General features: G+C 38.7%; 1 protein-coding gene across 7 annotated transcripts in view; it reads right to left on the bottom strand.

Moving 5' to 3' along the window:
* The window catches only part of NFKB1 (nuclear factor kappa B subunit 1), a 116,563-nt gene that overhangs the window by 63,403 nt on the left and 30,192 nt on the right, over positions 1 to 22,968 (bottom strand). For 3 of the 7 annotated variants that reach the window (XM_047798969.1, XM_047798967.1, XM_047798972.1), the window contains 2 exons: positions 21,303 to 21,340; positions 17,025 to 17,123 (listed from right to left, as the gene is read on the bottom strand). In XM_047798969.1, the coding sequence (XP_047654925.1) occupies positions 17,025 to 17,123; positions 21,303 to 21,340 (137 nt within the window). Of the gene's footprint in view, positions 1 to 17,024; positions 17,124 to 21,302; positions 21,344 to 22,968 lie in introns of all 7 variants that reach the window. The other 4 variants (XM_047798968.1, XM_047798966.1, XM_047798970.1 and 1 more) reach the window with 2 other exon arrangements.

The following is a 22,968-nucleotide window of genomic DNA, read 5'->3' on the forward strand; positions in this document are numbered from 1 at the left end:
CAGACACTGATAGGGCTCAAGAGAAAACACGATCTAAGTGTCAGACTGAGGTTAACCAACACAATGTACCATCTATATATTATGATGTAAGCAAAAGGAGGAAGGGAGAAACACCAAAATTACTAACAAGGTCTAGGATAACATCAGCCAGTAATCTGGAAAAACAGTAGTACTTTAAAACTGCAAAAACCCCCCAAAAACAAAAAACCCTCCAAGGTGATAATTTAATATTGTTCAGTCTGTATAGACTAAAACACAAAGTATATGAAATAAATCATACTCTTTGATGAAATCATACTCATTTGGATGAGATGTTCTATAAGCTACTAATTTCTGTTATTTTTAATGATTTGCCAGAAAATGATAACTGTGCTATAAACAAATCTTAATTTTTCCTTATTATTTTTTATTAGGTGAAAAAATCTTTTTAAAGGCATACTAAAGGGATGTATTCCTTGTAAAGGCATCTTAACATGTTAGCTTTCCTATCCTAAGTCTTCCAGTTTATTTTTGAACCATTTAAACGACAATGAACTTCATCCTGAGGCTACACATTCCATCCTCAGGCAGTTCTGACTAGCAGTGACAATGGAAACCTCTCTCCCCTGCAGCTTCCACTAGGAGCTTTTTATTTCATCTTCTTGTGATGGAAGGAACACATCTCATTTTTCCTATGACAGCTATTCAACTATTTGGAGAAAGCCAATTTCTCATGCTCTGTGATTACTCCCCTTTGAGGAAGGTTTGAGTTCTGTCACCATTCTGCTCTGAACACATTCAAGTCAGGTTTCTGTTTATCTACAAACATGGTGCCCAGTAGCGTACACAGTTTTCCTGGTGTGAGAATGAGACCACTGTCTGGTCTTATACACTATACCTCTATTAAGGAAACCTAAGACAGAATTACTTTTTTGGCTGTCACATTACATTGTTGGATCATGTTGAGTCCATTATTAATTAAAACTTTTGGATCACTTTGCATGAATATCCCTCCAACCCTATACTTGTATTCAACTCTTTTAGATACCACTGCATAAGAACTTAGCCCTTTGCCCCAGCTTTTCAAATTTAATTTGAATTTAAATTATTTGTCATCCATCACTTCATGGCACTGCAAATTTGATAAATCCTTCAATGAAAACACTGATGAAATATATTGAAGTGGCTGGGGAAGGATTCCTGGGGTTGGAAATATCCCTCCACATTGACCTCACCCAGCACGAGACATTCTGTTAACCCCTGAAGTACCGGGGCCAGAGATCTCCAACATCTCAGTATTTTACTACCCTAGAAACCCTGCCAAAGAAGATAGCGTGGTATGTTTGGTGTGATTTTTCTTACTAAAGTTCCTGAAATGGATACCCAGCTCTCCAGTCTTTGGTTGGGAAACGCACCTTTCAAATGCCAAAATACCATGAGCATTCTGTGACAAACAGAGAGGGGTAGGACTATTTAGCAGAAAGTTAATCTCAAAAGCAAGGGTGCATTTTCCCCTGGAGACACACAGACATACACACGCACCGCAGAGCATCCTTTGAGGAGGTATTCCTCCAGCAACTCCTAGGTCATACCCATATTATCATTCTGTATGTACCTGTATGTACTATTTCCTGGCTGCTCCCTATAACCCTGGGGGCAGAGGTGAGCACACCAGTGTGTGACCAGAGAGCTCACCATCATGCCTGACATGGGGTGTGCTCTAGGTAAACGTGTGCCACGTGAATGTGAGGAGAGGAAGAAGGACAAGAATGCTCTGAAACCTAAATGGAATGTTCTAGGCTTAGATGGATGCAGGTTTCTGAACTAAAAATCCAGAACATATTAAATCAAGGCTCTGACTGATCCCTTTTGTGTTTATGTTACTATTTTTAAAAGTAATAAAACAACTCAACTTTATAATGACTACTAAAGGGCCTAGTTAATCTCATGTAAAGGAAATATTACAAAACTGATAAGTACTGACATTCAAAAAATAAAATTAAATCCATAAGAATGGGAAATCCCTCCGACTAAATACAAGCAAAAAAAATCTGACTATATAGCCTCATGGTACTGTAGCTACATAGAAGGAAAAAAATTTATTCAAAGAATCTTTTGAATGCATCATTCTGATCGAATACTCTCTCGAATATACTCAAAGGTCAGAAGGACTGCAAAGAAAATTTGAAATTATATTTAGTAAGTTCACAGCTAGTACTGATATTGGTATAGTAATTCTGAAGCTATTCTGTAAGGAGCCAAAGGACTGAGCAAAATGAGTAAGTTTGCTGGTATCATTGGCATACAGGATTTTCATTACTGGAGAAGGGCAAGACAGATATGGAACAGAGGAAGAGAAGAAGCCTGTGATGTTCAGCTGGAATTAAAGGTGTCAGCATAAATTCAAGATTAAAAAAGTCAATATTCTAGCTCTGCCTAAAATGAAAGAGATTGAAAGAAATTTCTCCAATAAAAGGAACCAGAGCTTCTTGGAGAGATGGATGATTATAGGACTGGGGTAGGGAAAGTATAGGGTAAACCTAGAGTATCACATTATTTTAAAACTAAGGAAGTGCTCAAAATAAGTAGGGACATGTCAAAAGGACACAGAAGCTGGCATGAAAGACTCCTACTGGTCAAGACTTGGACAACTTAAGCATCAAAGTAAATAACGACAGGAAAGACTTATAATACACTGAATAGCAAAATAATCCATGAGTATGTACTGATACTAAAAAAAATTTTTGAAAGGAATGTGAAGAATAGAAAGCATTTTTTTTTAAAAAACAGACTGTTTAAACAAAAATAAAAGGAGTGCTAGAAAGAGAAAATCAGAAACTTATAATCATCAACTGCTGATAATAACTGATTCAGGAAACAATCACCCATAAATGCTAAAACCACTGGAGAAAGATGCTAAGGATGGTGCCTTGCACCAGGATGGCAGCAGTGGTGACAGGTGACTAGATTCTGGATAAGTTTTGAAGGCACAGATAATAGGACTACCCAATGGGTTAGATGTGGGGGGTGACAGGAAGAGAAGGAGTTCAGGATAATTTCAAGGTTTTTTTGGCCTGAGCAACTGGAAGGATGGAGCTGTCATTTTCTGAGAAGGGAAAGATATCACAAGAAGCAGGTTGGTGGGGAAGACTGGGAATTCAGTTTTGAACGTGTTAAGTCTGCCAAGACATCCAAGCGATTTCAATCAAGCAGCTAAGCCTGGAGCCTAGATTTCAGACTAGAAGTCTAGGCTAGAGAAAAGAATTTGCAGTCATCAGCATATCTATGTTACATAAAGCAATAAAGAGGGAGGAAATGGAGAGAGAAACTGTTCTTGGTCAAGTTTTAACTGAACACTTTTTAACTATAAACAAGTTAGCTTTCTATTTAAGTTTCTATTTCTAATTAAGCTTCTAATTGGTGAACAACAACTGAGTGCCCAAAGAAGGAAAAGAATTCAGTTTAATTCAGCAAATATTTGTTGTGCATCTCCCAGCAGAAGAATATATCATGAAGAATAAGACATGGTGCCTATCCTCAAGAAATAAAGTCCAGAGATAGGGAAACAGGCATGTAAGCGAGTATGGGAAACGATGCGTGAAAAGACAACATGGGCCTATTAAGGAGAGACACTACGAGGTCAACTAACTCAGCTGGAGAAATGAGGGCAAATCAAATCAGACTTTCCAAAGGAGTTATTACACTGATAAATATGTCAGAAAACTACAGAGGAAATACATCATATGACAAGGAGCTGAAATAACATTCCAAAGAGCTAAAAATAAATTCAGGATAATCACCCCCCATTCATAAAGAACATTTACCAAAACAAAACTTCATGACTATTAAAAGGCAACTTAATGACAAATCACATTTGAAAAATATAAAGACAGCAGTGTAAGGGAGAAATGGAGATGAAGTAGAATTATCAGGGTGGGCTTTTTGAGCTCGTCTTTGATGGAAGAAAAGAAAGTAGATGGATTCAGAGGCTACAAACAATGGTATATGTGCAAAAGCAGCAATGAGAAGCTGCATATGATCGATGAAATGCCTCACAAAGAACAAGGTGGTTACGCAAAGCTGACCTTCGCAGAGCACTTAGCATGCGCTGGGCACTGCTCTTTACATGTACTAACTCATCTTAATCTTCCTCACAACCCTGGGAGGGACGTGCTATTCTCCTTCCCCTTTTAGACACACAGAGAAGTGAACCAGTATGTCCAAGGTTAAACAACTACGAAGGGGCAGAGCTGGATTTGAACCCAGGCCAGTGTGCTCTACAAATCTGCTGCTAATCATTTTGGTAATCATGTCCCGAGAGGCCTCTAAACTGCTGGGGAACATCCGGCCAAGTTCATTAAATCAACAAAGCAAGAGGCAGAGAGTAATACAGATTAACAGAATATGTATACGTGTGTAAATGCACATTTCTTTTTTTTTTTCTTCTTTTTTGGCTGTGGTGTGCAGAGACTTAATGTGCACTGCCACAGCAGTCAAAGTGCCAGATCCTAACCAAGAGACCACCAGGAAACTCCCAATGCATATGCTTTACAGTTTATGTTTTATATGTGTTTGGATGCATAAATACACATGTGCTTACACACATAAACATACACATGTGGGATTGTTTATACGTGAAATATTTTTCGAGGGCCAACAAATTCATGACAGTGCTTCTCTCCAAGGAGGAGAGGGATCTTGGACAGGAGAGAAACTTACTTTTTACTTTAAGTCTCTGTATTTGTCTTTGAATTTCGAGTAAATGCATGTAACACTTTGAAATAAAAAACTAAAACTAATTCTTACTTAAAAACAAAAAAAACCAAAAAACCCAAACAGTGGGAATGGCACACAGACTAGACACTCTCCAGCAAGGGAGGATCATACAATTTCAGTAATGAAGGAGGTTTAAAAGTCTTAGTTTGTTCATGGGTGGAGGAATTAATATTTGTTTTGCTCCCTCTTTGAACTTTACCAATACTAATATATTTTTTTTGCTTGGGGATCCACCACCCTCATTTGGCCCACATGTTTGAGGTACAGCTAACACCACTTCCAGACCCAGGGGTGGAGCCTGGGAATGGCTGTTAACACAATCACCTCATCCCATAGCCCCTGTCCCCAGTGCCAGTTCCAGGGATGGGCCATGAAAAAAACGCAGACTGTGAGGGCCTAGAAACCTTCACTCTAGGACCTCTTAAAACTGTTTCAGCTTTCAAGAAAGGAGACTTTCTGCTGTGAGACATGCCCTGACAGCGTGAGCCTGAAGCTGCTGCCGGGGCTGCAGTAGGAGCCTACCTAACAGAAGTCAGGGCTGAGAGGCAGAGAGAAACCAAATGATACCGTGTCACAGCTTTGAATTCAGGGGAGTTTGAAACCAGCTAGCTCTTCCTTTGGACTTTTCAGCCTTTTAAACAAGTAAGTTCACATTTTTTGCTTAGTGTTAGTTTTTCTTTCTCACTTGCCATGGAAAGATTTCAATGGATAAAGAAACTGAGGCAGAAAAAGCCCATTTTTTTTTTTTTTCCAGAAAAGTTGGATGACATGCCTAAGGTCTAAGTTACAGTGTCCCAACTCATTGACTAGGACTTGGGTCACCTGATTCCAGGTAGGGTGAGTTGGGAGGAAAAGAAGAAGGTTGGTGGGATGGGGACCATGAGAAGGGGCAAGTGGAGGGGAGCTGCGAAGACTCTGTTTCCAGTAACAACCTACTGTTACATCATGTTATCTGTCTCTTTATCTACATCACAATTGTACTAGTGCCTGCTTTGGGAAGATAATTCTAGCATCTCCTGCATGTTGACCACTCATTCATTATACAAATAAGGACTGGTTATCTACCCTATACTATATATTATTCTAGGTGCTGAACATACAGCCGTAAATAAAACAGAAAAAAAAATTCCTGCTTTCATTGCTAACAATCATATTACAGCCATTTTTTTTTTATGATTTGTTTAGTAAAAAAAAAAAATGCCCTGGATGAACATTTAATGATGCAAATGTTCCAGGGACGGTGCTAGGTGCTCTTATGTCAATACTTCACTTAATCCTCATACAAACCATTCTTGCAAGGTAGGTCATTTTATAAATGAGGAAAATAAAGTTAGAAGAGATGATGTGTCTTGTTGAAGATCACGCTATCTGTAAATCACACAATCTGGAGTAAAATCTAGCTTTTGCTTTCAAGTACGGTATTTTGCTCACTAAACCACAGCTCTATTTAACTACCATATGATAGATGTCTCCACTTTAGCAACTTAATGGGTTTACTCAGATACTGCAAAGCCCCTGGTTGTTATGTAACACATGAATAAAGAACTTTACATAAGCAATTTATTATCTTTTCTTGATCTATTGCTCATCGGGTTAAAATCTAGGATGTGATCTTTTATCTGCTTCGTTTATGAAACCCTGCAGTGGTATGTTGAAGTTGGTTTGACCAATTCACAAGAGTTGATTGTCAAATTTTCAGAAGTTTTAAAGGCAGTTGACTGCATATTGATAGCTTGAAACTGATCACAGTGGGAGTATTTACATCAAGGTAATTGACAAACACTACAAATCAGGGTTTGGATTTGGTTTTCTTTTTTTCCTGGACAGTCAGTTGTTGAACATTTACTAGCACACCACTGTAGTTAAGGCTCATCATCTACCCAATGGAGACATATCACAGGAATTATCTTGATTAAAAAAATTATTCAGAGTTCCTGCCGTGGCGCAGCAGGAACAAATCTGACTAGGAACCATGGGGTTGCGGGTTTGATCCCTGCTCTCGATTAGTGGTTTGATTAGTGGTTTGCATTGCCATGAACTGTGGTGTAATTTGCAGTTGCGGCTCGGATCCCACATTGCTGTGGCTGTGGCATAGGCAGGCAACTACAGCTCCAATTGGACCCCTAGCCTGGGAACCTCCATATGTTGCTGGTGTGGCCCTAAAAAGACAAAAGACAAAAAAAAATTATTCAAAATACTGGCAAACGTCTCCAACTCAAAAGATTTTCTTAAATACTAACAAACACCATGGATACATGTAAATGTCTTTCCCAGTGCATCATGGGACTAAAATGGTTTATTCCATCCTTTCTGAACCACTGGTTTGTAAGCTTAATGCCATAAGCTTAATACACTTGCAATGGGTTGAATATTGTGCCTGCTCCCAAGTTCATGTCTATCCAGAACCTCAGAATGTGACTTTATGTGGAAATGCAGTCTTTGCAGATGTAAACTAATTAAAATGAGGTCATTAAGTTGGCCCCTAATCTCAGTGACTGGTGTCTTTCTAAGAGAAAGGGAGATTCAGACACAGACAGAGGGAAGACAGCCATGGGAACACAGAAGCAGAAACTGGAGTGACACAGCTACAAGGCAAGAAATGTCAAGGACTGCCAGCAACCACCAGAAGCTAGAGAGAGGCAAGGAAGGCTTCTTCCCTAGAGCCTTCAGAGGGAGCACGGCTCTGGGGCAACTTGATTTTGGACCTGTATCTTCCAGAACTGTGAGAGAATAAATTTCTGTTGCTTTAAATCACCTAATTTGTGGTCATTTGTTACAGCAGCCCTAGCAAACTAGTACAATACTTGTGCAAATTATCATACGCGTTATGCCTAAGAGAACACAGTTAAGGAACCTAAAAAGAATTAAAATTCCTTTCTGGCCTTTTGCTACCTGTAAGAAATCATGTGTTACTTGCAAAGGCAAGCTTTTGGCACACATCTGTTTTCAACCACCTACCTTAATAACCCCAGAGAGAAGGAAGGACATGGTATAAATAGAATGGAAGCAATACTAATTAGTGAAGTTGTGCTGAAAATAAATTAGTAGACTGGCAAAGCTTTTGTGTATTTCCATGATTCCATAAACCAATCAGTGTAGCTGCCATTCAATACTAAAATTAGTGTATTTTGGAATAAAAAAATAGAAGCAGCTATCATTTTTAAGTGCCTGCAGTACGGCATGCACTGAACAACTCAATTTATATATATATATATCCTATGAAGCAAGTATTATTTATCTCAGCTTTAGCAATGAAGAAACTGAGGCTTGGCCAAGTTAAGTAACACTGCCAATAAGTGGTAAAACTAAGAATCAGCATCATTTCAGGCCTGAACTAACTGCCTTCAGAGCCAGTGCTTTAAGACCTCAAAGTGTGGTCCATAAGCCACCTGGACCTCACCCTAGACTAGTACCTCCAGGTGTAGAACCAGAAATCTGCAGCTTAACTCCCTCCTTCCAGGACCTCAATTAGACACCTGTTACTCTTTCTCTTATAGCTTGTATCTCACTCTTTTACTTTCCTTCTCTCTGTGCTACACTTCAGGAAATTAAATCACATCTATTTCTAAATTTGGTAATTCTTCTGTCTTTAATCTTGATTTTGACTCCTTCACTGAGTTAAATCACTTCTTTGATTATATTTTAAATTTGGAATTCTGCTTTTTTTCTTAACATTAGGCCCTAAGCATTTTCCATGTTGTACAGTGTTCATAATTATTTTTTAAAAAAACATTAGCATAATACTCTATTTCATGTTACACCATGATTTACCTATTCATTCACCTGTTGTTATATCTTGTCATTATATGACATGAGTCCTTCGAAATTATCCCAGAATTATCATAGAATCCCAGACTGCCTAAAGGACCCATTATGATTTAGCAGGTGTGGGATCTCTGTGGTTAAACTACTCTTGGGTGATTCTGATGCACATCGATGGTCGAGCACCACAGGTTTAAAAAACCCCCACAAGTAGACACAGACCCTGAATATTACAATAGTTGAAAGTATCCCATGAGAGTTAAGAGTGTGGACTCTTAAATCACACCAAAACAACCCTGAAACACTGTGAGACCCAGGGTAAGCTACCCAGCTTCTCTGGACTTCAGTTTCCTCATTTATCAAATGAGAACCATAGAACCTATCTCGGCAGGCTGTGATGACTAAAGGAGATGACATAAATAAGCACAGGGAGCTATGCTTATCATTGATCTGCTGAGTGGGTGGAGATGCAAAGGTGAGAGGCATTGTCTGTGAAAGTCTGCATGCACCTTCCAGTCCACCCTGATGAGACCTCAGCGGTGAATGGAGACTACAGGATTCTGGTCTGGAGTCCACCTGGAGGGTAGGGAGAGGAGTGTGAGACTGCAGGGCAGTTTACAGCATCACTCTGGACAGTCTGACAAGTTAAAAAATAGCATGTCTGTGGAGGAGGAGGTGTTACACATTTGAGGGCCTAAGACCTCTGTATACTCATATCGTATATCAAGAAGAACTACCAGTATGTGACTTTCTGAGACCTGAGTTCCTGAATGCAATGAGGAAAGGCTGCCTAATATTCAGACTGAGACCACTAGGTTAGGAGAAGCCATCGAGATCTGCTTCAGAATAAACACTGGTCCCAGGAACAATCATGTACTTAAGGAAGAGTAAAGGGAAGAAAAACAGGAATATCCCACAAACGAAGTTCACTGAGCCGGGATGGACAAAAGCAAAGCTTAAAATTCAGGCAATTTGTAAATTCAAGAAGCCTATGGTTCTCCTGATGATTTCTAAGCGTTAAGTTTCACAGCTATGATTCATGCTATAAATTTCCTCTAATGAGCAGCTTCCTCTAGTTCATGAAGCAGATTATGAATACATATAGTGAATTTAGAGGGCTATTTTAAAAAATATTCTATGAGGTAGTATTTTGTTCCAGGGGCCAAATGCAAAACTTTCAAATTACTTTATTGTTATTTTTTCTTTTATGGCTGCACCTGCAGCATATGGAAGTTCCCAGGCTAGGGGTCGAATGGGACCTGCAGCTGCTGGCCTACGCCAGTGTGGGATCCTTAACCCACTGAACGAGGCCAGGCATTGAACCTTCATTCTCATGGACACCAAGTCGGGTTCTCAACCTGATGAGCCACAATGGGAACTCCTTGAATTACTTTGAAGAAAAAATTTTCTAGAAGTCTAGACTGTGATTACATACAGATAGGAATTTTGCCTGTTTGCCTAGAGCAGGATCTGACACATAGTGCTCAGTGACTATATCTTATATGTATTTTTTTTCTCTTTTGGCCTCAAGCGCTAATGGTGAACTTCAGCTTAATCAGCATCCCTATAGAAGAGCAAGAAAAAACAATGAAGCCTGTTCGTCTTTCTGGGCTGTTGATAATGTCTGCCCACCTTTCTACCCTATACTCAAAATGAAGGGAAGTTTTCCTGGGCCTTGTGTTGAGCAACCATAATTCTTTCAACTCACTAAAAATGGAGGAAAATGCAAAAATGTAAATATGAAATTAAAAAGTACAAAAATAAGAAATGGAAAAATTTTAAAGATATTCTTTTTTTATGGGCTGCTTTTTATTGGAAGTTTTTTTGCTTTTTTTTTTAATTAGCTGCTGTCAAAAAGCTGAAGTGACATGTACTCTGCAGCACTGGTTCTTAACCATGTTTGAGTCCTATCCTTTGAAAATTTAATACAAAGTTATACTTATCTCCCCAGAAATACCCACAAATGATATCCAGAAAGCCAAAATCCCCTGAAACCAGTAAAAGGGATCCAGATTGCAAAACCCTTCCCTTTGGTATACAGAGCACAGTGCTCTGATCTAGGGGATATGGTTATTTTCCCTTATTAACGTGCAGAGAGTGAACAGCTTAGGGGTATGACAGAAATTGTAATAAGTGCTCTGAAGTAGGTTTTATGTGTTTGACTAATTGATTATTGGTGATCTTCTTTCCTGTAGTTTTTAGCAATTGAGTCAGATTAAATGATTCAAAACTAGCATTATAACTAGGTCCTTAAAATGGCAAAGCTCCAGAACCAGACAAGTCAATACAAAGGAAAGAGAGATTACACAAGGATATGTGATATCCCTAAATGCCGCAGCATATCAGCCAGTCTTTATTTGACCTTGACGGAAACTTAACATTTATGATTTTTAAGTGAGAGGCACCAAGCGTGGTGACTTAAAAAAAATCAATTGTGAGGGATACAATAAAAAAGCTGTTGTTGACCTAAACATTTCAACACATGCCTTCTGTTCAACATAAAACACTCAGGAAAGAAAACATATGTGAGAACCAGCTTTCAGAAAACATTTGATTAAAAATAGTTACACTTACATCAGCTGTGTTTCAAGTTGTAGTCCATTGCATTTGATATTTATAACTAAAGAGAAAATAAGAATACCAACTGGTCAGCTATTTGTATTTTAGAATCAAGGTCACTGACAGCTTTCTGGTTGGCATGGAGTGGCCCGGCTGAGGATGGCACATCAGCTGAGGATGCGTGCTTTCTGGCCACTCTGGAAGAGAATGAGTGGGGGACTCTGAGGCCCCGTGGGGCTGTTCCTCTTGGCACCTTTCCACCTCTGTGAAGAGGAAGGTAGTTTGATTAATAAAAAAATCTCATGAACAACTTTCGGGAAAGAGGGAAATGAGCCTTCCCTGACACTCCTTGCTGAGTCAAAAACAGGCAGGGACAGGCTCGGCCTCGAGGAAGGTACTTGTGCTTTTCTGCCAGCCGCTCCCATTAGGAGCTCCACGATGAAATTAGAACTGAGGGAACTTTAAAGGGAAACTTTATAGAGCAGCATAATAGATTATTAAATGGTGAACAACAGGAAAGCTTTTCTTTAAAAAGGGCAAGACCTAAGAGTTAATCTGCCTACTTTCCCTAGCTATTTCTCTGCAGGAATCAGAATAAACTCCACATTGTGAATGAATAAATTTTTATAAATGATACAGAGGAACCAATAGGATCAAGGTGAACACTAATCTTCAATGGAGCCCTGTTTTGACTGTCATTTGCCTAAAAAAAAAGCCATCATGTATAACAGAAAACTTGGGGTGAAACCAGTAAAAAACAATTTTCTTGAAAATGCCAGTATTCATGGAAGAATACTTATATAGTAAAAATATTAAAACATATCAGAGAATGAAAGTTCAGAGCAGTGGTTTACCTATGAAGGAGGAAAAGTGGTCAGTGGGTGGGGCTGTAAGTGTAACTATGTTTTAATTTAGAGACAGATTAGAAGCAAGTATGGTAAAATATTTAGTTAACTCTCTGTATCCTAGGGTTCTGCATCCTCAATCAACCAACTGCAGATGGAAAAAAAATGAACTCCAAAAAGTTCTAAAAAGCAAAACTTACATTTGTTGTACACTGGCAACTATTTACATAGCATTTACACTGAACTAGGTATTAAAAGTCATCAAGGGATGACTAAAGCATACAGAAGGGTGTGCATAGGCTATGTACAAATATTGCCCCATTTTATACAGGTGAGTTGAGCCTCCATGAATTTTGGCATCTGTGGGTGTCTTAGAACCAACCCCCTAGAATACTAAGTACCTTTAAAATCAGGTGATGATATATGGTATACTTTACATCAATTTTGAAATGTTCTGTATGTTTGAAATATTTTATAATTTAAACAGTTTTTAAAAAAGGAATGTGAAGACTTACCCAGCAAGACTCTGAAATGCTAAATGGTATTCTATGACATGGGAGAAACACGCAGAATACCAGATGGTTCAGGAGCCCTAATTCTATAAATAATCTCCACATGGTTAAAAGTGTTTTTAAGCCTAGCCTACACGAAATATGGTGTTAAGCACAGGACAAAATCCAAATAGAAAAAGGAGGATTGGGGCAGACTCCTAGAGTTGGTTTTAAAATGACTTAACTTGAAGTATCATATTTGGACAATCAGCAAGAGAGAAAGCCGAGCAAGGTATATGTTTACAAGCTCTCTAAAGTACAGCTAGGGGTCTGCAGCCCACAAACCACAGCCAGCCCCAGCAGTTTTTGGGTTGGCCTCAACACTTTGCGGCTGCCTGTATGTGACTAAGCGCACACTGAGCCACCAGCCCTTTAGGGTGTGGTGTGTTCTCCTACAGCCATGGTAAGAAGAGAGGGAGCGAGGCTGGAGGAGAGGGAGGAGGGTGAGAGGCTGAAGGTGAGAAAAAGGCAGAGCCCAGAACATTTTACTGTTAAGCCTGCAATGAATGTGCTTTAATAAATACGAAGCATATGCAAATTTTAGAAACAGCAATTCCTTCTATAAATGTAAATGCTCTCCCTATGAAGTTCCTGCAGAAATGGAATTTGGGGTGAGTGTGGGGCACTCCCCATTACACCTTTCTCTACCAGAAGGGAGGATGAGAACCATTCCTTAGATGCTCCCGTGGCTCACACATAGTGGCTCTGCAGGTTTACAGCCTTGCGTGAATCCATCTCCACTTTCACTTTCTCTTCTGCAACAGTTTTTAATGGAAAGCCAACAGAATCCCTATGCTAACTTTTAGATACGCAGTTATCATGGAATAGAATATAGAATGTTTAGGATATGTTTTTCTTCGCTTTTCTTTCTTCTTAACATCCAGGTACACTAACTCAGAAATTCTAGAAGAAATCAGAGTCGCCATGATCATCATCTTGAAAGTAAGTATCTAATAATCAGGACAAGTACATATGTTTGCAAAGTAATACACTTAGAGCAATTCTATATAGCCTATGTGATACAGCTTTTATAGTAGAAAAGTAAAGGAGAAAGGTTTAGGTGGATTCGACATTGCTTCTAGATCAGTGGTTTTCAAGCAGTGTGATTTTGCCCCCCCAGGACATATAGCAACGTCTAGGGACATTTTTTTGATTGTCACAACTATAGGGATGCTATTGGCACTTAGTGGGTAGAAGTCAGGGATGCTGTTGAATATCCTATAATAAACTGGAAAGCTGTCCAAAGCATAAAGTTTTCTCACCCCCAAATATCTGACAAACCCTTATCTAGTTGTATCTCTCCCATTGCTTTTACAGGGAGCAGGTGCTTAGTTAACCACTGCAAAAGACATGTACAATTGTGAAGATCCTTTTGGTAAAGAGCTATCCTGAGCAATTCCTTCTTCTGCCTAAATTTTATAGGCAAAGGGATTTAAAATCCATTCTAAAATCAAAGGTCGCCCTCATCTATCCTTTAGCAAAAACACTATTAAAAGTGACATTGAGAGAAGAGCTCTGGAAAAAATACCTCGTGATTGACTCTTTCCCTCCTCCCCATCCTTCTGATTAAGAGCTTTTAGGATAAATAAAATTACTTCCTTTAACTATTACAAAGAGCACAGTCATTAAACTCTCAGGGAATGATAACAAGCTAAGAGAACAATAATAGTTTGTAATAGACTCTCTAAACTGTTCTTTGTCTTTCTACAACTGGATTAAATAGTTAATAAATATATGTCAAATTAGTGAATAAAATAAATAATTGGGGGAAATAATGAAGCTGTAGCTAAAGTTCAATAATGAATAATCTTGCACATTCATACTTTAACTTCCTTTACTATTAGTTTATATATCTAGACTTCCTACTAAGTATTAAACGCCTTGATAGAGAAACTATGATTTGAGAAGAACATCTAATGTCTATTACGTTGTTTTACTTCTAGATTATTTTGTAATTGTGAGGCAGCAACCACTACATGAGAAGGGTGTATGAAGACAACATAAATAGATATAGAAGGCTTTTTACTAGGTAACGAATTTATAACAAAGTTAATGCCCGGTGTTTTTTAGTATCAGGAATTGTTACTCAGCCACAAAAGAGTGGAACAATAGAAGTAAGCAGCTCTTAACAATACTGTCATTTATTTGTGGACAGAGGTAGTCCAGAAAAAAACTCAGGTTTTTCTCTTAATGTTAATTCTTCAGTAATTACGAAGTGTCAATGCTGATAACAAGTATCATTCAATTATCCTTATCACAAGCACACACATATAAACATATAATATTTATATACAGCACACACAGACACATGTGTTAAAAGGTAAGTCCTTGGAGTTCCTGTCACGGCTCAGCAGAAACAAATCTGACAAGTATCCGTGAGGATGCAGGTTCAATCCCTGGCCTCACTCGGTGGGTTAAGGATCCGGTGTTGCTGTGAGCTGTGGTGCCAGGATCTGTGGCTCAGACCCCATGTTGCTGTGGCTTAGGCCAGCAGCTGTAGCTCTGATTTGACTCCTAGCCTGGGAACCTCCATATGCTGCAGGTGCGGCCCTAAAAAGATGGGGAAAAAAAAAAAGTCCTAGATCTGAATCCTTAATATCTAGTACTCTTTGCCTTCGTTTTCCAGAGTTGTAATTCTCTGCACCATATTTCGCCACTGTCCTCCCACGTCCTGTCCCCCAGCCTCTGCCTGTAGCTCCCCAAATGCACACATGCCATAGGAGACTTCAATGAGCATTAATTAGTCTGCTGTGGGATAATGAGCCACCTGGCCTGTGAGAAAAGTAAGTTAACTCTTCTCTAAGAGCCTCAGTTTCTTCACAGGCTTTACACTTTTCACCTACCAGGGTTGTTATGAGGATCAGAAGAGACAATATATGTAAAACACTTAGCAAATCTTTGGTGCTTAATAAATGCTAATCCCCTTGTTTTACTGCCTTTCTTCTTCCTTCAATCAGATTCCACAGGACTTGAGACCATAAGACTGTGGCTAAACACATCATATTTACCCTGCCTAATGACCCTGAATAGGAAAAACATCTTTCATTCCACACAACGGCTCAGATAAAAGATTTAAAGTGAAAGTAAGATTCTTAGGAGCAATAGTACATAATATTACTCAAGAGGTAAAGAATCACAGTCTTTTGTTTTGGACCAGGGATAGGAAATTAGAAAGGCCTGGGCCTAGAAGTGGGGTATGAGGTGAGGGAGGAACAAAATGCAAGACTGGCAAAACCAAAGACAGACTTCCTTGAGATCACAATTTTCCTGAGGGTCTGTCTAATTGCCCTGCACCTATTCACAACAACAAACCAACAAAAAGACAGGCCAAAAGAATGTTATATCCTGAGGGGCACACACACCACACCTTAGTGGCAACTGGGCTGATAACCTTTTGCCAAAGCCTTGAATTACTGAGCCCATAAAAATATTCATAAAATGACAAAATTGCAATCGTGCACTTGGTTTATCTGCAAAACTGTTACCAATCAGTCTAAGAAACATGACACCACATTATGAAAATAAAAAACTCAAATTACCTCAAAGAAAGATATTCTTCTTTTTTTGGTGGGGGGGTTGTCTCTCTTTTTTAGGGTGGTGCCTGTAGCACATGTAGCGTCCCAGGCTAGGGGTCAAATCAGATCTGCAGCTGCTGGCCTTTGCCACAGCCACAACAACACAGAATCTGAGCCATGTCTTCGACCTACACCACAGCTCACGGCAACACCAGATCCTTCACCCAATGAGCAAGGCCAGGGATCAAACCCGTGTCCTCATGGATGCTCATCGGGTTTGCTAACTGCAGAGCCATGACGGGAACTCTGAGAAATATATTCTTGATTAAATAAACAGAACAAGAACCTCAAGAGGTGGAAAAGGCTTCCACAAGCACACCACAGCATGTCATGAAATAGTACGTTCCCAGGACCACCGCGTGGGATGCCAAGTTGCTCAAGCAGAGGCCCTATCACACTGCCAGGCTCTCTGTGGAACACTTAGATACATTTTCTCATTCAGTCTCTGGGAGACTCCATCAAGTACAGTCCGTTAGCATGTCTGCATTCTGCACATTCAGGTACTGAGGGTTAGGAGTGTTGGATAACCCAGTCAAAGGCACATAGCTAGTAACAGGGTCTGGATCGGAATTCACGATCTGAGGTCCTGTGCTACATAACCCATACACTCAGTCATCTTAAATTTTGTTTTTCACTAGATCTCTGAAGAGCTGAAATCAAGCACTCTCCCAAAGATGTATTAAAGTTTTTAGATACACACAATTTAAAAAAAAAAACCCTTTAGAGTGATCAAGAAATATTAAAAATTTTGTTAATGTTGAGATAAGTTGTACTAAGGGGAAATACTAACAGAATTTTAAAATCTGTCACTTCTATCACTAAGAGATATGTTTCTATTTAAATATTATAATAACTTTGTAACCACTTCAGCTCAGGAGCAGAGGCAAACTGTAGTCATTTAGAGCAGTCCTTTCTTCTGCTCCTAGGAAGGACATCAAACCTTCCGGTATCCACACAGAAAGACACCATGAACTTACTTTGACCTGAGGGTAGGACTTCTTGTTCTTTTCACTAGATGCGCCAGGGAGTCCACCATGGGAGGGGCCTTCACACACATAACGGAAACGAAATCCTCTCTGCAATGGTGAACACAGAGTGAACGAGTTTGAGAGATACTTACAAAAAATTATAGGGACCTGATTACACACAGATTTTAAATTCTCATAGGCATTAGAGGAGAGAGGAAAAACAAACTGTGAAAGAGGACTGTAAGAGAACCACTTTTCCCATAACCTGATTATGAACACTGGTATCAAGTGGTATTTGTGCACTGAGCTGTGGCTTAAAAACCAGGTCTTTAGCCCCCAGAGCCTCTCCTGCTGTGCCATGTGGAGAGTAAACTGCTGCAGAGTTGAAGCCCTGGACGGGACGTGCCGCAGCTTGTTTGCCTCAGAGCTTCCTCATCTCAAATGCTGCTGCCAAGCTCTGAAATTGGCCATATGACTCAAAGTGAGGCTTCTTTGACTCTGACTTAAAGGAATTCCTTTATCTACTCTGATTACAGTTGCTTCAGGAGAGAATACAAAAATATCTTGTTAAATATAGCATATCAAGGTTGTAGAGCACTCCCCATGCTTGATCCCACATCTGGTCACCTTCTCGCCACAGTTCAGAAGATTTTTAAATTTTATGATTACTGACATTATAAAGCTTAAGCTGGATATAGTAACTGACCTGAATGAATCCCAAACCAGAGAGTCCTTTAAATGTTATCAATTCAAGAGTTTTACAGATACAGTAAACTAAGAGTTAGCTAGAGGTCTTTAGTATGTGGGCTGATAAACGCCTAAGCTTCATGGTTTTTATCTATACAAATGAGTCTAGACCATCCTCAAGATCTACTCCAGTGCTAACATTTTATGACTTACAAAGCTAACAATTCTAATTGTGCATATCTGTACACAAAGGATAAAACAAGGACCATCATGAGAACGGATCTCATCATCACATTAGGGAAGGGCTCAACATCTTTCCTGAAAGACTCAGCCGTATAATGGATATCAATTTGTGGCAGTGTTAGTAGCTTATACCCTCACTTGACTGGATGGTTTTCCTTTTTTCAGATTCACCCTTTAGTGAAAAGAATATGTTAAGATACTTTAAGGAACATCCTCACCTTCCCATATATTTCATTGTGGGCTGACTTCATATAAACAGTGCTAGATCCCTAGGCCATTGGAAGCTTATTTCACACCCACTACTTGCTGGTGGGGGCTTTCAACCTTGCACACTGGATGGTGGAGCCAAGAAAACACAATGGTTTTGACATCTTTGAGCTCGTGGATCCATGCAGAAATTCTGTCCTCCTTAGATTGCACTCCATTTCACTAGGCCTCACAGGGCTTTGAAAAACCATCTGAGTGGTCCAAGGACCCTAAACTAATTAAATCTCTGGAAAGCATCTGGATTTGTTTCTGTATTCTCTGAGAATAGAAGATCCATCTAAAGCACATTGGACAACTAAGGCCTGAAGTAAATTCCCTAGTGGGGAAACTACCTCAGGTCACACACAGGTCTGAGGTATAAGATAACTCATCGAAGTGGGATCTAAAATAATTCTTGCAAATGACTCCTCAGGACATCCCAAACCTAAACACGTGAGAAGCCTTTTGAGGTAAGATTAGTTATTTAGAGGCAATGCCCTCTGTTTTACTTCTCACAAAATTCAAACTAAAAAATAAGTTATAAATTCAGCCCTATACCTTTTGTAGACAATGACTGTTGGCTTAATTTTAATAATTGAGATTTCTAAAAGCATGAAAAAGCAACATCATGTACAACAGTCAGCCTCCAGAACTGGCTAACTATAAAGACAGAGATTTACTTGACTGCTAACCAATTTAAAAACAACTTCAGTTTTTAAACAGAATTAGATAATCAGCACTTAATAATATAAAATAGGATCAGATATGCTGAAGATTAGTGGTCCATGACTCATCTCTGTCAGAGCTGGGGGAATTCTGGCAAAGAGAACCCAAAGAAAAAAAATATTTTTCTAAATTTTATTCTAAAAACTTAATAAAGTAACTCATTATCTTTAATCACACAATTCCTTTAGGATACTTGAAGAAATATATACCACATGTCTACTTTTATATCTTATTGGGAGTGATATCAAATAGAATATGAGGCATTCCCGTCATGGCTCAGTGGTTAACGAATCCGACTAGGAACCGTGAGGTTGCAGGTTCAATCCCTGGCCTCGCTCAGTGGTCGCAGATACGGCTCAGATCCCGTGTTGCTGTGGCTGTGGCGTGGGCTGGCGGCTACAGCTCTGATTAGACCTCTAGCCTGGGAACCTCCATATGCCACAGGTGTGACCCTAAAAAAACAAAACAAAAACAAATAAAAAAAAATAGACTATGCGTAGAGAGACATGTCTTAATAGCTTGCTTATAGTTTGAAAAACAATAGGTATTATTCATGGTTGGATAAAAACACCTAAACTTCTATGCAAAGGAATTTTTAGCCTGAGGATAGAAATTTACTACTGCTTTTGTTTTTTAGGAAGATAGGATGTCTTCAAATGCATAGTTTGGATGCATTTCTGATTCTAAATTTTTGAGATTAAAGGCTTGCCAATTCACAGCCATTCATCTCAGTAACTCCACTTGCTTAAAATGAGTCATCAACCTCAAAGGCAAGGCTACATCCATCCGGTCAGAAAGTCTGACTTAAATACAACCTTCCTACTTTCACTGGAGTCAGACATCAAAATAATATCAGTTTGGTAAGCAAACACACTGTTTTACTCAGGTGAGTTTTTACATATCCACATATAGTGAATTAAATTTTGAATTTTGGAACTAGACAACCCACCCTTCGGGCAAATCATAAATACCCATTTTTCCTTATGAAAACTGGATACATAAGTGAATTTAAAAATTCTAATTACAGTGTTATGCTTATGAAAATGGATACCTGAAAAATGTTTTGCCTAGTATGCAGACAAATTTTAGCTGATTTCTCAGTGTCATGGATTCCCCAAATCTTAACAAGCTAGACAACCTTCCAGGAGGCCAGACCATTGCATAGAACGTTAGGGGACAAACTTCCACTGGGAGGGTCCTTGAGAGAACTGGAAAGTCGTTGCTATAGAATTAGACATGGAGGTAAAGCAAAGTCCTATCAGCAACTGCGGAGTCAGGGTGTGCCACTTTCAAGTGACTAGACCATTGCCCTGAAGTCTCATGTGGCATTTCTAACCCCACACTGAAAACTTGTATCTAAGTTCAACCTCAAAAGGACAGTGAAGGACAGTCTATTTGGTTATAGTTAAGATATTTATATTCTTTATATTTTGACCAAAAGCCGTAAGTTAAGTGTTTCACAATGCAAAAGTGCTACACTCACTTCCCCAAGCTACTATAAACATTCAGGAAGGGTACTGGGTGACATAACTACAAGAAAGCAGGAACACCACCCTCCAGTCTCACACCCACTATTATATATATATATAATAATGTGATGTGATAATAAGCACACTATTCAGAGACCTATTTTGTCCTCATTCTGCAGAGGATCATACCATTCCTTCCATCCCTTAGTGACTGCAATCTCCTACAGGCAGATCTTAAGGATTCTTTTCCCTCCTCTTTCACAGTGCTGGTCCCACCCACTTTCCAATAAATATGTACCCATGGGGGCAATGGTGAGGAGGCCACTTCAATTCCCAGGTACCCTCTATAGAATCCAATAGTAAGAGAATGAGACTGATAAAATAAGACAGTCCTCACCTGACTCCAAAGAGGCAGAGTCTAAAGCTACCTCCCACTGGTACTTGTAGTATCTTAGGTTACATGTTCCACAGACAGGACAGAAAAAGCTGGCGCTCCTCAGCAAAGAGGAAGGCTAAGGAGTATTGTACGTCCAGGGACATGACTGATGGATGGAACTCAGTGTATCTGAACTGCATGTGTGTGTATTTCCTTATAAATAAAAATGAATGGAGATAAACAGGGCCTCTCCTAGGAGTGGCTGGTAAGCAAGGCTGGTGGAGACTGTGAGACAGCAAGGATTAATTAACTAAGTTTTTACAGAACTGTGTACTGATGGCTCAGGATAGTATGAAGAATGACTGAGAGAAATGTAAACTGGGTGAATAAAGTTGTTACATAATTTGGCAGGTTGTTCTTCTAGATAAGCTATTTCCTTCATAAATTTCATTTATTATTTTATTTGGTGCTTGAGATATTAATATTAGACCTATGGATCTAACATTTAGAGAGAAAGTCCCACCCTTTTAATCTTCTTACCTGTTTAGGTTGCTCTAATATTTGAAGGTATGGGCCATCTGCTAAAAACAAAAACAACAAAAAACAAAAAAAAGAAACCAAAAGAAACTGTGAGGCTTCTCGAATTTGGTAAATATATATATATAAAAAGCAAGTAAAAAAAAAACTGAAATTGTTTTTAAATAGAAATTTCAAATAAATGTTTTAGGTAAAATTCCACAAGGATATATCTTGATCACTTGAGCAATAAATTTATCCTTATTTTAACAACACTTTTACACTGTTAGAACCACATTATACAAACATCTGTCAAATGGTCATGGCACAGTACACAACCCAACAAGAAGCATGAAGTCTGTCATGGACTAAGACATCAATAGCCTTCACAATCGTGTTTACTAAAAGAGCATTTTTAAGACAATACGAGTATCAATTAAAAGCAGAGCAACCACTTCCTGGGCACTATGAAATTTTCTTATGCCTTCACATCATTAGACCTTGACTTCCCTTCTTCAAAGAGAATATGCTTAATGAGAAATTACAAGAGACTAAGTTAGCACCTACATGTATGAAACACACCAGTAATGATCTTAGGCGACCTGCTTTTCCCTAAAGTTTTTAGTTCCCTTCTTATTTGAATCCATCAGAGCTGCACTCATTCCCTAACTGGCTAGCTTGTTTCTCCTCCCTCCCAAATTTAATTTGGTCTATTAGACATGGTAAGAGTCTTCTTATTCATCCAGAGATTTTGATGTGTGTGTACAATTTCTGAATACTGTGCTCTCATATAAACTGTTCTAAAACAAGCATCTTGTAAAATTCTGAAAATAATTTAGATAGGTACATACCAATTAATTATTATAAAAACCAAGAGTTCTAGAAGCTTAATCCATACCCTAACTATACCTGACTTTGGAAATGCAAAGAAAGATCAGAACCTCTGACAGTATAATTATAAATTTGTTTATGAGAAAGTCCCTAAGCTTCCCAGCTGGTTTTTACATCAACAGTATAAAAACCTGTAGCTCTGAGATCCATAAAGGCTCAGGGTATTTCTCACTTGTCTGAATGTAAATTAAAATGTTCGGTACTAAAAAAATTTTACAAGACTGCTTCCATGTCCACTTCCATCTTCACCACCACAAGGCCAGACGTTCAAGACCTATTATTTTGGATAAATAAATTTGTGAAGAGGAGCTAAACTTTCAGGCTGAAGTTAAAAATAAACTGTAACTTAAGAGAGAATTTATTTTCATCTTTTCAGTATTATGATGAACCAGGATAAGGCTAGAGAACTGTAGGAAATAAAGTATAATTATTTCCTGTTATTATTCAAGAAATTTATAAAGAAGTCAGTTGAAAAATGACTGAATTTGAAGTTAGACAAGAAAGGAAAAAAGGGTAGTGACTGGCCAATGTAGTATAATTTAGGTAAATTATCTTTGCTTTCTCTATGAAATTAATCCCTGGACAGCTTTAACTACTTTAAGAGAAGAAATTGTTAGAATTTAAAAATTCAAAAAAATGAATAGAATTTAATTTCTGTTAAGAAAACTGATCAGAAATAGAAACATTTTGACACTGCTAATATTCCGTCTGTATGACAATGTAACAAATCTACTCATTAACATTCCCTCTAGAAAGCTAAATGAACACATGAAGAGAGCTCTCTAAGAAAGCAACATGT

This window comes from Phacochoerus africanus, chromosome 10, assembly GCF_016906955.1.
Source record: "Phacochoerus africanus isolate WHEZ1 chromosome 10, ROS_Pafr_v1, whole genome shotgun sequence".
Classification (NCBI taxonomy): Eukaryota; Metazoa; Chordata; class Mammalia; order Artiodactyla; family Suidae; genus Phacochoerus; species Phacochoerus africanus.